The 14,381-nt window shown below is 46.4% G+C and overlaps 1 protein-coding gene across 2 annotated transcripts in view; it reads left to right on the forward strand.

The window, feature by feature from the left end:
- LOC140719018 (modulator of macroautophagy TMEM150B-B-like) overlaps positions 1-14,381 on the forward strand; it is a 57,131-nt gene that overhangs the window by 4,709 nt on the left and 38,041 nt on the right. For both annotated transcript variants that reach the window (XM_073033348.1, XM_073033347.1), the window contains exon 2: positions 5,316-5,390. In XM_073033348.1, coding sequence (XP_072889449.1) covers positions 5,326-5,390 — 65 coding nt within the window. In that variant the 5' untranslated portion in view covers positions 5,316-5,325. The remainder of the gene's footprint in view (positions 1-5,315; positions 5,391-14,381) is intronic.

The following is a 14,381-nucleotide window of genomic DNA, read 5'->3' on the forward strand; positions in this document are numbered from 1 at the left end:
ACCCAACCTGAAACCACTCTCCAACTCTTCAAATCAGTTTGACACCCAGAGCACCCAAACTCTCACCCAGGCCAGATGTACGGGCATCGAATTTCCTCTGCCCCGGCCTGACTTCTCCTCTCGGTGCCCAGAGTGATTCAGCCTTGCTCTGGACCAGTTGTATGGGCATCGGAACTCCATCTGTAACACACCATCTCAGCTCATCCCCTGAACTTGCCTTACCATTGCTTGCCCCTTCACTATTTGAGGTAATAGTTTAACACAATTTATCTCAGAAAAGTGAAGTTTTTAGTTGGATTTCTTAACTTTTTAACTACCATTGAACTGTTGTATGCATTTGGTAGCAGCATCTTAACCACGAATTTTGTTGAGTCCATGGTAGTCAATTCAGGGATGAAGACCCCCATCTTTCTTTTTGACAAAGAAGAACCCTGTGTCAGCTGGAGACTGGGATGGTCAAGTGCGATGGCCGTGCTGTAATGCTTTGGTGCTGTAGTCATTCATAGCCTGGCTGTCAGGAGGGAAGAGGGAGAACGGATGACCTCGGGCAGGAGTGGCTCCCGTGATGAAGCTAATCGTATAGTCGTGTGGTCTGTGATGTGTCAGGGTGCTGGCCTCCCTTTTACTGAAAGCGATGGCTATGTCGTGGTATTCCTGTGGGAGTTTGGTGAGGCTGAGGGTCTCCTCCGTCTCCACGCATTTATGGGCTGAGATCAGCTGAGGTGCAGGCAGGTGTGTCCCCAGCTCAACAGTGAACCAGAAGAGCAGGTGAAGTGGGGGTCATGAGTGGAGAGCTGGGGTAACCCAAGATGAGAGGAGTGTTGGGTGAGTCAATAAGGAGGAATTGGATAGCCTCACTGCGCTCTCCAGTGCTCGTGTGCACGCTCTGTCCATCCCAGACCCCAAGGGACGTCCATCAATGGTCGTGTTGCAGAAGGAGTGTGAGGTAGACAATCCAAGCTGCACACACAGAGTCCAGCTGAAAAAGTTCCCTGTTGTGCTGGAATCCACCAGAGGGCTGTCGGGGCGAGTCGGAGGAGGAGAGAGTGGAACAAGAGGCCGGGGAAATTTACCCTTCGCCGCTACCTGGTGGTGTGGTTTTCCCGGATACAGTGAGCATTCGATCTGCGGGTGATCAGCGGGTCCACAGGGAGCACACACGTCGATTATCCACTGGCCTGACGCTCTTAGGGAGTTAAGGGAGCTCTCCCTAATTGTCTGGGTTCTGGAGGTGTTGATGATGGGAGTGAAAATGGTGATCTGGCTGGTGACCTGGAGGGTCAGTCCTTCCATAAGACGCTTGTTGATGCAGAAAGCCCGAGTGATGAAGCTTTCGTGGTCAGTGAGCAGCTCCCGAGTAGAGTGCTCATCTTTCCAATGCTCCGAGAGGCTGTGATGGTAACGGGCCATCAGCTCTTCGTTCCAGCACGAGGGTCCTGAATTCCACAGCGTAATCCCGCACTCGGCGTGGGCAAAGTATCTGATCTGCTGACACCCTGCCTCCTCCCGGAAGGTTGAATTACTCATATTTATTTCAAATGGTGGTTTTATTGTCCCAGTTACTGGCAGCCCAGGTGAGAGCCCGTCCAGTCAAGAGAGAGCGATGACAAAAGCAATTTTAGCTCGGCGTGTGGAATTCAGAGATGGCTGGAGCCCAGATTGCAACGTGCACTGGCACAGGAACTCACAGCAACGGACTGCGGGTCCATCGTAGCATTTGGGCACCAAACTCTGGGGCTCAGGAGGAGGAGGCTGACCGGTATGGGGTTGCTGTCATGAGACGGAGAGTTGGTTCAGAGCAGCGAACAGATAGTCAGTGGTTTCCTGCTGCTTCTGCTTGGTGTGCTGGTGTCGACGGATGGCTTCCTTTAGGTGAGCAAATCCTGCTGGGCCAATTGAGGGTCACTCATCCTGTCGGGAAACGCAGAGGAGGCTTGGCCCAAAAGCAGAGAAGAGGAGATGATTTAGTGGGGAGCAATCACTTGGATAATCACATGCAAAATCACAAGCCATGAGGGGCCACAAAATAAGACAGAACAGGTACTCAGCTCAAATAAACAGCAAGGTAGCTGAAAGCTCGGAACAACTGGTTTAGTCTGGCTGATTCGATGGGTGAACGAGGATTGTGATTTAAATACCCTGCAGAAAATGAAATGGAAGCAAGTGGCAGGTGAGTCCTGTTAGCTGGGTGGAGACTGGGAGATGCCTGCTCTTCAGCCCGGACATATATAAACTCCTCCATCCTGCACAGCGCATAACCCTCCATTTTACTTTCATCCATCTAACTACCTGAGAGTCTCTAGGAGGTCCCTAATGCCCCGCCGTGCATACCAGGCACTCACCAGTATCTGTATAAAATCCTACCTCTGACATCTCCTCTATATTCCCTCCACTCACCTTAAAAGGATGTCCCCTGGTATGAGCCGTTGTTGCCCTGGGAAAAGTCTCTGGCTGTTCACTGCCTCTTATCATCTTGTACACTTTTATCAAATTGCCTCTTACCCTGCTCCTCTCCAAAGAGAAAAGTTCTAGCTCGCACAACCTATCTTCATAAGAGATGCTCTCTAATCCAGGCCACATCCTCCCCATCCTCTCTAGGGCTTCCACATTCTTCCTATAATGAGGTGACCAGAACTGAGCATGATATTCCAAGTGTGGTCTAACCAGGGTTTTATAGAGCTTCAATACTACCTTGCAGCTCTTGAACTCAATCCACCGACTAAAAGGATAACACACAATTCGTCTTCTTAACCATCCTATCGACTTCCATCTAACCGTCAAGTGTGGAGAATTCCACAGATTCAATGCCAGTTTTAAAATACCACTTCATTTATTTATAACTATTTCCCCTAATAGAGTATTATCTTGATCAGAGGCTGAAAATCAAGAACAAAGAATGATCTTGTCTTAAATGCATTCCAATAAAGACTGAAAGACTCTTTAAACAGACCCTACATCACATCTATTGTTAGGCAGATATTTGATAGGATTATCTTTCAGAAAAGTAGAATAGGTCAGGAGCATATGAGAATGAGGGGAGATTTAGAATGGGCAGCCCATTCCACACACTCACCACTCTCTGAGTAAAAAATTTACCCCTGACATCACCTCTGTACCTACTCCCCAGCACCTTAAACCTGTGTCCTCTTGTGGCAACCATTTCAGCCCTGGGAAAAAGCCTCTGACTATCCACATGATCAATGCCTCTCATCATCTTATCCACCTCTATCAGGTCACCTTCATCCTGTGTCGCTCCAAGGAGAAAAGGCCGAGTTCACTCAACCTATTCTCATAAGGCATGCTCTCCAATCCAGGCAACATCCTTGTTTAAATCTCCTCTGACCCTTTCTATGGCTTCCACATCCTTCCTGTAGTGAGGTGACCAGAACTGAGCACAGTACTCCAAGTGGGGTCTGATCAGGGTCCTTTACAGCTGTAACATTACCTCTCGTCTCCTAAACTCAATCCCACGATTGATGAAGAGCAATACATTGTACGCCTTCTTAACCACAGAGTCAACCTGTGCAGCTGCTTTGAGCATCCTATGGACTCGGACCCCAAGATCCCTCTGATCTTCCACACTGCCAAGAGTCTTACCATTAATACTATATTCTGCCATCATATTTGACCCACCAAAATCAACCACTTCACACTTATCTGGGTTGAACTCCATCTGCCACTTCTCAGTCCAGTTTTGCATCCTATCAATGTCCCACTGTAACCTCTGACAGCCCTCCACACTATCCACAACACCTCCAAACATTGTGCCATCAGCAAACTTACTAACCCATCCCTCCACTTCCTCATCCAGGTTATTTATAAAAATCACGAAGAGTAAGGGTCCCAGGACAGATTTATTAGACATATGCAACATTATGAGGGTATAGAGAGGGTAAATGCTTTTTTCCATTGAAGTTGGGTGATACTAGAACTGGAGCTCATAGGTTGAGTGTGAAAGGTGAAATATTTAAGGGAACCGGGTTGGGGGGGGAAGACGTCTTCATATAAATTTAATTGCAAAGAAAGCACGATAGCGCCTCTACTTCCTCAGGAGTCTGTGGAGATTCGGCATGTCATCCAAAACCTTGGCAAACTTGTATAGATGTGTGGTGGAAAGTGTGCTGACCGGGCCGCACTAAGACCTGCGAGCGGAAAATCCTACAAAAGTTAGTGGATTCAGCCCGGTACATCACGGGAAAAACCCTCACAACCATTGAGCACACCGATGTGAAACATTGCCATAGAAAAGCAGCATCCATCCTTCATCAAAGATCCTCACCACCCAGGCCAGGCTCTTTTCTCACTGCTGCCATCAGGTAGAAGGTGCAAGAGCCTCAGGAGTCACACCACCACAGTAACTACCCCTCAACCATCAAACTCATGAACAAAAAGGGATAACTACACTCATTCTGTTTCTGGTGTTCCCACAACCGAAGGTCTCACTTTAAGGACTCTTTATCTTGTTATTTCATGCTCTCATTATTTTTTGCGATTTATTTATATTTGCAATTATGCATTTTTTTGTTCATTGATCCTGTTTACAGTTACTGTTCTATATGCCTGCAGATAAAGAATCTCAGGGTTGGATGTGGTGACGTACTCTGTATGTACTCTGATAATAAATTTTACTTTGAACTTTGAACTTCACTCAGAGAGTTGTGTGAGTGTTGAACGAGCTGTCAGTGAAAGTGATAATTGCAGGTTTGACTACAACATTTCAGAGAAATTTGGTTAAGCACATGGATGGGAGGGGTGAGAAGGGCTTAGGTCAGTGGGACTAGGCCGTATAACAATTCAGCATGGACTAGATGGGCTGAAGGGCCTGTTTCTGTGCTGTAGTGCTCTATTTCTACCAAGTACCTCATCACACCAGCCACCCACACTGGCCCTTTGATCACCATCCATGGAGACAGAAATCCTTGTTATTCACAGTAACATGCAGAATCCGGCAACACAGAGAGGCCATTCAGCCCACTGAGACTACCTTGCCCATCAACCGCCCACTTACACATGCCCGACTATCCCATTTTATTCTCCCAGGTCCAGCCCTTACCAACAGTCAAAGGGGACCGAACCCATCAGCAAGCCTGCCTTTCGGATGTAGGAGCAAACAAGAGCCCCTGGGGAAACGCCCACAGTCACAGGGAGAATGTGTAAATTCTTTGTGGGCAGCAGCAGGAACCTAGACTGCTGGAGATGAGACACAGACTCTGCCCGCTGCGCCACTGTACTGCCTGTGGTAAATGCTTATGGGAAAGTCAACTGCAGATTGGTGTTGTGCTTTGAAATAACCAGTGTTTTATACTCTGTTCCAGCTGGTGCAGAATGTGGATCTGGGCTCTGCTCCCAATCTTCCTGGCCATCTTTGCAGCAGGTGGCATCTGGGCTGTGTAAGTATCGACATGCTGTTGATTGTAAATGTATGTACTGTATGTCGCACTGTCCTGTCGGTGTGGATCGAGTTAAACTATAGATCACCACTGTCCCATTGGTGTGGATCGAGTTAAACTATAGATCACCACTGTCCTGTCAGTGTGGATTGAATTAAACTATAGATCACCACTGTCCTGTCGGTGTGGATTGAATTAAACTATAGATCGCCACTGTCCTGTCGGTGTGGATTGAATTAAACTATAGATCACCACTGTCCTGTCGGTGTGGATTGAATTAAACTATAGATCACCACTGTCCTGTCAGTGTGGATTGAATTAAACTATAGATCACCACTGTCCTGTCGGTGTGGATCGAGTTAAACTATAGGTTCACTTTCAAGCACTCTCTCTACACTCTGCGGCCACTTTATTAGGTACACCTGCTAACCTGGTTGTTAATGCAAATATCTGATCAGCCAATCATGTGGCAGCAACTCAGAGCATAAAAGCATGCAGACATGGTCAGGAGGTTCAGTTGCTGTTCAGACCAGAATGGTAAAGAAATGAAACCTAAATGACTTTGACTGTGGAATGATCGTTGGCGTCAAATGGGGTGGTTTGAGTATCTCAGACCTCCTGGGATTTTCACACTCAACAGTCTCCAGGTGTACCGAGCTGCAGCTCCTCAAACAAACATGTCAAGGAACAGGAGCTGCAGCTCGATGACCTTGGCTCATATGGGAGGTGATAATCAGGAACTACAGGGAGGTAGACACCCCTGGGTTGCAGGAGGCAGGTAACTGGGTGACTGTCAGGAGAAGAAAGGGACTGGGTAGCCAGTGCCCTGTACCCCTGTGGCTATTGGATACTGTTGAGGGGGATGACTGACCAGGAGGAGCCACAGTGACCAGGACTCGGGCACTGTGGCTAAGAGAAGAGGAGAGAGGTAACGAGGACAGGAGATTCTATAGTTAGGGGAATAGAGACAAGGTTCTTTGGGTGCAATAGAGACACCGTGATGGTATGTTGACTCCCAGGTTCCAGGGTCAGGGATGTCTTGTATTAGATCTGTGGCATTGTAAAGGGGGAGGGGGAGGAGCCAGAAGTCTTGGTACATATTAGCACCTATGACACAGGCAGGAAAGGGAGGAGGTCCTGAAAAGCGATATTAAGGAGCTTGGCACAAAGCTGAGAAACGGGACCTCCAGGGTAGTGACCTCTGGATTGCTGCTTGTGCCACATGCCACTGAGGGTAAGAATAGAATGAATTGGCAGCTGAATGTGTGGGAGAGGAACTGGTGCTGGGGGCAGGGGTTCAGATTGCTAGACCATTGGGATCTCTTCTGGGGAAGGTATGACCTGTACAAAAGGGAAGTGTTACACCTGAGTCCAAGGGGGACCAATACCCTTGTGGGTAGGCATGCTGGAGTTGTTCGGGAGGGTTTAAACTAATTTGGCAGGGTGATGGGAACCAGAGTAATAGGGCTGAGGATAATGTAGTTGGTTTACAGAGGCAGTGTCTAGTGAGACAGGCTGATGACAGGGCTAAATTGTAGTCAACAGGATGAGTTGCAATGTAAAAGGGGGCAACAAAATCAAAAAGTGTGATGAATGTTATATTGATTGATGATGTTATTTGTGAATGTGCACAGTACATGAGATAAGGGAGATGAACTTGTAGCACAGTTACAGATTGGCAGGTATGATGTTGTGGGCATCACTGAATCATGGCTGAAAGAAAATTATATCTGGGAGCTTAATGTCCAAGGATACACATGGTATTGAAGGGACAGGCAGGTGGACAGAGGGAATGGGGTGGCTCTAGTGGTAAAAAATGAAATCAAATCCTTAGAAAGAGGTGACATAGGATCAGAAGATGTGGGATCATTGTGGGAAGAGTTATAAAACTGCAAGGCTAAAGAGACTCTGTTGGGAGTTAGGGAGTGATGGGCAGGTAAGGAGATAACGTGAGAGGGGGAAATAGAAATGACCAGTGGTGAAGCAGATGGGGGAGCAATCACCAGAAGTTTGAGAAATCGATGTTCGTGCCATCAGGTTGGAGGCCGCCCAGATTGACTATAAAGTGTTGCTCCTCCAGCCTGAGCGTGGCCTCATCACGGCAGGAGAGGAGACCATGGACTGATCTGTCAGAATGGGATTGGGAAGTAGAATTGAAATGGATGGCCACTGGGAGATCCTGTTTTTTCTAGGGGATGGAGAGTAGGTGCTCGGCGAAGTGGTTTCCCAATCTGCGTCGGGTCTCACCGATATACAGGCGGCCAGACCAGCAGCACCGGATGCAATAGATGTCCCCAACAAACTCACAGATCAAGTGTTGCCTCACCTAGAAGGACTGTTTGGGTCCTGAATGGTGGTGTCTCCCATCAGATTCCAACATCTTTCACCCTTTCACCTATCACCTCCCAGCTTCTGACATCATTCCTGCCTATCACCTCTTCACTCGGATCACCTACCTTCCACCTTTTATATAGGCTTTGTCCACCTTTAAGATCCCGATGAAGGGTCTTGGTCCGAAATATCGACTACTTATTCCCCTCCATAGAAGCTGGGCTGTCTGACTCTCAGCAGCTTGTGTGTGTAAACGTGGCGATGGACTCCGGGCCCTGCGCACTCCCTGGCCGTGTACGTGCTCAGGATGCAGAGCTGGGCACTGCTATGAATTCCAGCATCTACAGTTTTTTTTTGCATATTTGACTTTGACTTTGACATTTGAACAAAATTGCCTGTCATTCTTTTAAATGCCAGAGTTTTAAAGGCTCGGTCCACTCTAGGGTTTAATTTTTAAGAAACAATTAATGTAGCTCAAGTTTTAATTGCCAGACATTTTCCGGAACTTTACATTAATACAGAATTGGAATATTACTGACATACGTTGTGAAATTTGTTGTTTTGTGGCAGCTGTATATCTATATATACAAATGTCTTAGGCACATAGCGTGATGGTGCCTAAGGCTTTTGCACGGTACTGTAAATGCCAATGAGATATTCTCCCTGATGAGCTCAATGCTTTGTATGCTTACTGTTAGTGAGTATTCTGGAGCTGTGTGAATATAGCATATATCAGAATCAGAATCAGGTTTAATATAAACAACAACACACACAAAATGCTGGTGGAACACAGCAGGCCAGGCAGCATCTATAGGAGATCTTTCCTTTCCTTTCAGTTAGTCCTGATGAAGGGTCTCGGCCCAAAACGTCGACAGTACTTCTCCTATAGATGCTGCCTGGCCTGCTGTGTTCCACCAGCATTTTGTGTGTGTTGTTGTTTGAATTTCCAGCATCTGCAGATTTCCTCGTGTTTGCTCAGGTTTAATATCACTGGCACATGTGGTGAAATTTGTTAACTTTGCAGCATCAATACAAAGCAATACATGATAATAGAGAAAAATTGTGTTTTACAGTGTGTGTGTGTGTGTGTTAGCTAAATTAATAAGTACTGCAAAAACAGAAATAAATAAGTAATAAATAAGAAATAAGAAATAAATAAGTAGTGAGGTAATGTTTCATGGGTTCAATGTGCATTCAGAAATCTGATGGCAGAGGGGAAGAAGCTGTTCCTGAATCATTGAGTATGTGCCTCCTTCCTGATGGTATTACTGAGAAGAGGGCATGTCCTGGGTGGTGGAGGTCCTTAACGATGGACACCAGTGATATTAATCCTGATTCTGATTTTGATTCTGACATTGCAGTTGACCTGAAGTGTAACTGAGGTCTGAGCTCCTTCCCTAAACCCTTTGACCTATCTCACCTCCTTAAAGATCTTTGACTGAGATTTTATTCCGGCACACTCACATTTCCTGATGTGGCATGGTTAATAATTGTTCTTTAACGATAATACGTGTAAGGTGACGATGATGTGGTAGTTGTGCACTTTATGGGATGTGTGCTCGTGAAATATTAAATGGGTGTGGTGCTTGTTACAGTCAATATTTATTGCCTATTCCTTGAGCTGAGTGTCTTACTCATAGTTCCACTGACATCGTTTTGCGTTTAGAGCCACCAAAATCAGAGTCAGGTTTATTATCCCTGTCTTATATAATGCGCAATTTGGTGTTTTAAGGCTGCAGTAGAGTGCTAGACTGAAAAATTGCTATAAATTACAAACTATATAATAGTTCAAGTCAAGTCAACTTTTATTGTCATTTCGACCATAACTGCTGGTACAGTACACAGTAAAGATGAGACAACATTTTTCAGGACCATGGTGTTACATGACACAGTATAAAAAACTAGACTGAACTAAGTTAAAAAAAACAACACAGAGAGAGCTACACTAGACTACAGACCTACACAGGACTGCATAAAGTGCACAAAAACAGTGCAGGCATTACAATAAATAATAAACAGGACAGTAGGGCAAGGTGTCAGTCCAGGCTTCGGGTATTGAGGAGTCTGATAGCTTGGGGGAAGAAACTGTTACATAGTCTGGTCGTGAGAGCCCGAATGCTTCGGAGCCTTTTCCCAGATGGCAGGAGGGAGAAGAGATTGTATGAGGGGTGCATGGGGTCCTTCATAATGCTGTTTCCTTTGCGGATGCAGCGTGTAGTGTAAATGTCTATGATGGCAGGAAGAGAGACCCCGATGATCTTCTCAGCTGATCTCACTATCCGCTGCAGCGTCTTGTGATTCTGAACCAGGCAGTGATGCAGCTGCTCAGGATGCTCTCAATACACCCCCTGTAGAATGTGATGAGGATGGGGGGGTGGTGGGGGGGGGACTTTCCTCAGCCTTCGCAAAAAGTAGAGATGCTGCTGGGCTTTCTTTGCTATGGAGCTGGTGTTGAGGGACCAGGTGAGATTCTCCGTCAGGCAAACACCAAGAAATTTGGTACACTTTATGATCTCTACCAAGGAGAGATGTTCAGCGGGGAGTGGTCGCTCCGTGCCCTCCTGAAGTCAACAACCATCTCTTTTGTTTTGTTCACATTAAGAGACAGGTTGTTGGCTCTGCACCAGTCCGTTAGCTGCTGCACCTCCTCTCTGTAAGCTGACTCGTCGTTCTTGCTGATGAGACCCACCACGGTCGTGTCATCGGCGAACTTGATGATATGGTTTGAGCTGTGTGTTACAACACAGTCATGGGTCAGCAGAGTGAACAGCAGTGGACTGAGCACGCAACCCTGGGGAGCCCCCATGCTCAGTGTGATGGTGTTGGAGATGCTGCTCCCGATCCGGACTGACTGAGGGAGGTGTTCAGGCCCAGTAGGCTCAGCTTTCCAGTCAGTTTCTGAGGGATGATTGTGTTGAATGCTGAACTGAAGTCTATGAACAGCATCCGAACGTACGTGTCTTTTTCATCCAGGTGGGTGAGGACCAAGTGGAGGGTGGTGGCAATGGCGTCATCTGTTGAGTGGTTGGGACGGTACACAAACTGCAGGGGGTCCAGTGAGAGGGGCATTAGGGTCTTGATATGCCTCATGACGAGCCTCTCGAAACACTTCATGATGATGGATTTAAGTGCAACGGGACGGTAGTCATTCAGGCAGGACACTGAAGACTTCTTCGGCACGGGGACGATGGTGGCGGCCTTGAAGCACGTTGGAATGGTGGCGCTGCTCAGGGAGATGTTGAAGATGTCAGTGAGAACATCTGCTAGCTAGTCTGCACATCCTCTGAGCACTCTACCAGGGATGTTGTCTGGTCCGGCAGCCTTCCGTGGGTTGACCCTGCACAGGGTTCTTCTCACGTCGGCCACGGAGAGACACAGCACCTGGTCATTTGTAGGAGGGGTGGACTTCCTTCCCATGGATGCTGCCCGACCTGCTGAGTTCCTCCAGTGTGTTGTGCGTGTTGCTTTGACCCAGCATCTGCAGAGTATTTTGTGTTTATGAAGTCAATGGATGTTGTTTACTTGGATTTTCATAAGGCCTTTGACAAGGTGCCACACATGAGACTACTTAACAAGATAAGAGTCATGGTATTACAGGAAAAATACTAGCATGGATAGAAAATTCAAACAACACACACAAAATGCTGGTGGAACACAGCAGGCCAGGCAGCATCTATAAGGAGAAGCACTGTCAACGTTTTGGGCTGAGACCCTTTGTCAGGACTAACTGAAAGGAAAGATAGTAAGAGATTTGTAAGTAGTGGGGGGGAGGGGGAAATGCAAAATGATAGGAGAAGACCGGAGGGGGTGGGATAAATCTAAGAGCTGGAAAGATGATTGGCAAAAGGGATACAGAGCTGGAGAAGGGAAAGGATCATGGGATGGGAGGCCTCGGGAGAAAGGAAGGGGGGGGGGGGGAAGCACCAGAGGGAGATGGAGAACAGGCAAACAACTAAGTATGTCAGGGATGGGGTAACAAGGGGAAGAGGGGCATTGGCAGGAGGCAAAGATTGGGAATAAAGGGGGTCTTTTCTGGTTGGCTGATGGTGACTAGTGGTGTTCCATGGGGTTGGGACCGATTCTTTAATGTTACACATCAGCAATTTGGATGACAGAATTGATGGCTTTGTGGCCAAGTTTGCAGATGATATGAAGATAGGTGCAGGGGCAGGTAGTGTTGAGGAAGCAGGGAGTCTGCAGAAGGAGTTGGACAGATTAGGAGAATGTACAAAGAAATGGCAGATGGTATACAGTGTATGGTCATGCACTTTGGTAGAAGAAATAAAAGGGTAGACTATTTTGTAAATTTGGAGAAAATTCAAAAATCTGACGTACAAAGGGGCTTGGGAGTCCTTGTGCAGGATTTCCTAAAGGTTAACCTCCAGGTTGAGTTGGTGATGAGGAAGTCAGATGTAATGTTAACATTCATTTTGAGAGGATTAGAATATTAGAACAAGGATGTAATGTTATGGCTTTATAAGGCACTGGTAAGGGCCTCTCTTGGAATATTGTGAGCGGTTTCAGACCCCTTATCGAAGAGAAGATGTGCTGGCACTGGGAAGTGTCCAGAGGAGGTTCATGAGAATGAAAGGGTTAACATATGAGGAACATTTGATGGCTCTGGGCTTATACTTGCTGGAGTTTAGAAGATTGAGGGACAATCTCATTGAAACCTATTGAATATTGAAAGCCCTAGACAGTAGATGTGGAGAGGATGTTTCCTATAGTGGGTGAGTCTCGGACCAGAGGACATAGCTTCAGAATAGAGGGGCATCATTCAGAGCAGAGATGAAGAGGAATTTCATCTCTGTGATGAACCTGTGGAACTCTTTGGTAGGGGTAGCTGTGGAGGCAAAACCATTGAGTTTATCTAAAGCGGACATTGGTTGAATAATTGGGCGGCACGGTAGTGTAGAGGTTAGCACGAGGCTATTACAGCTCAGAGCACCAGAATTTGGAGTTCAATCCTGATGCGGCCATCCTTCCTGTGAGTGTGGGTTTCCTCCGGGAGCACCAGTTTACAATGATTGTGTGGCACTGTGGCGTACAGGTGGCCTGGGTTCAATTCCCACTGCTGTCTGGAGGGAGTTTGTACGTCCTTCACGTGAGTGTGTGGGTTTCCTCTGGGTGCTCCGGTTTCCTCCAAAGACGTACCTGTTAGGAGGTTAATTCAGTCTTTGTAAATTGTCCTGTGATCGGGTTAGGGTTGGATCACTGGGTTGCTGGGTGGAGCGTTATCGAAATAATAAATAAATAAATAATCGTGAAGGCACTGCAAACCAGAAATTAGAAGAACATTCTGCACAAAGAGATATGTGTTTGGTATGAATGCGAGGTACAGATGTGGAAAGGCAAATATGCTGATGGGTGGGAAATGAGGGAACCAGATCTGGAGTCAAATAGAGACCATTAGATTTCCTTCCCTGCAGAGATTAATGAACCAGATGGAGCTTACAATAACTCAGCAAAATTTAACAGTTACTGTTCCTAAGGCGAGCTTTTAAATGTTGCACTTCACTGAATTTTATCCAGGCCGAGCTCTCTTCTCACTGCTGCCATCATGAAGGAGGTACAGGAGCCTCAGGTGCCACACCACCAGGTTCAGGAGCAGTTATTACCCCTTAACCATCACACTCTTCAGTCAGTTTGGACAACTTCATTCACCTCAACTCTAATCACAACCTATGGACTCACTTGCAAGGACTCTACAACTCATGTTCTCAGTGTTATTTATTCATCCATTCTTTGTATTTGCAGTTTGTCTTCTTTTGCACACTGGTTGCTTGTCAGTCTTTGTGTGTGCTTTTTCAGGAATTCTATTGTTCTTCTTTGTTTTACTGTGAATGCCCGCAAGAAAATTAATCCCTGTGTAGTATATGGTGACATATATGTGGTTTGATTATAAACTCAAGTTGAACATTGATTTAAACCCATGGGCTCCCTGACTTGAGTCTTTGTCCAAGAACAATTCTGTAATGTGTATGAATTTATATCCAAAACCAAAATTGAGAAATTTAAGTGAATTAACCACTACACTCCTACATCTTCATCTTTGTTATTATTCTCGATAACTTCACTTTCCCTGCAGTATATTCATTGAAAATTAGCTTAAAATCTTAGACCATTCTTGTGAGGACTCTATTTTATTTGTACTTAGTTGGAGATACAGCACAGTGACAAGACCCCATGCCAGCCGGTTACACCCATGTGCCCAATTAACTTGGTATCTGTACGTCTTTGGAATGTGGGAGGAAGCTGGATCACCCAGTGGAAACTCATACAGTCATGAGGAGAAGGTGGGAACTCCACATTGACATGGCTGGAATTGAACCCAGGTCACTGGCTCTGTAATACTGTTACGCTGCCATACAGTATGTTCTTGCCACTGTGCATTGTGAATTCAGAAGAGCGATGTCTCTCCAACTATGTGTCCCTGGCTCTATTTCAATCTCCTCTGCTTTTCCAATGGACCACTCTGTGTGGTTGAGATTCTAAAACCACTTCCGACACCAACATATTGCGTGATGCGGGTGGTCGTGACAGTAATTGTTCTTGGCAAGTTTTTCTACAGAATCGGTCTGTCATTACCACCTTCTGGGCAGTGCCTTTACAAGACTGGTGACTCCAGCCATTATCAAAACTCTTCAGAGATGGGTCACT

Source organism: Hemitrygon akajei, chromosome 31 (genome assembly GCF_048418815.1).
Source record: "Hemitrygon akajei chromosome 31, sHemAka1.3, whole genome shotgun sequence".
In the NCBI taxonomy this organism is placed as follows: Eukaryota; Metazoa; Chordata; class Chondrichthyes; order Myliobatiformes; family Dasyatidae; genus Hemitrygon; species Hemitrygon akajei.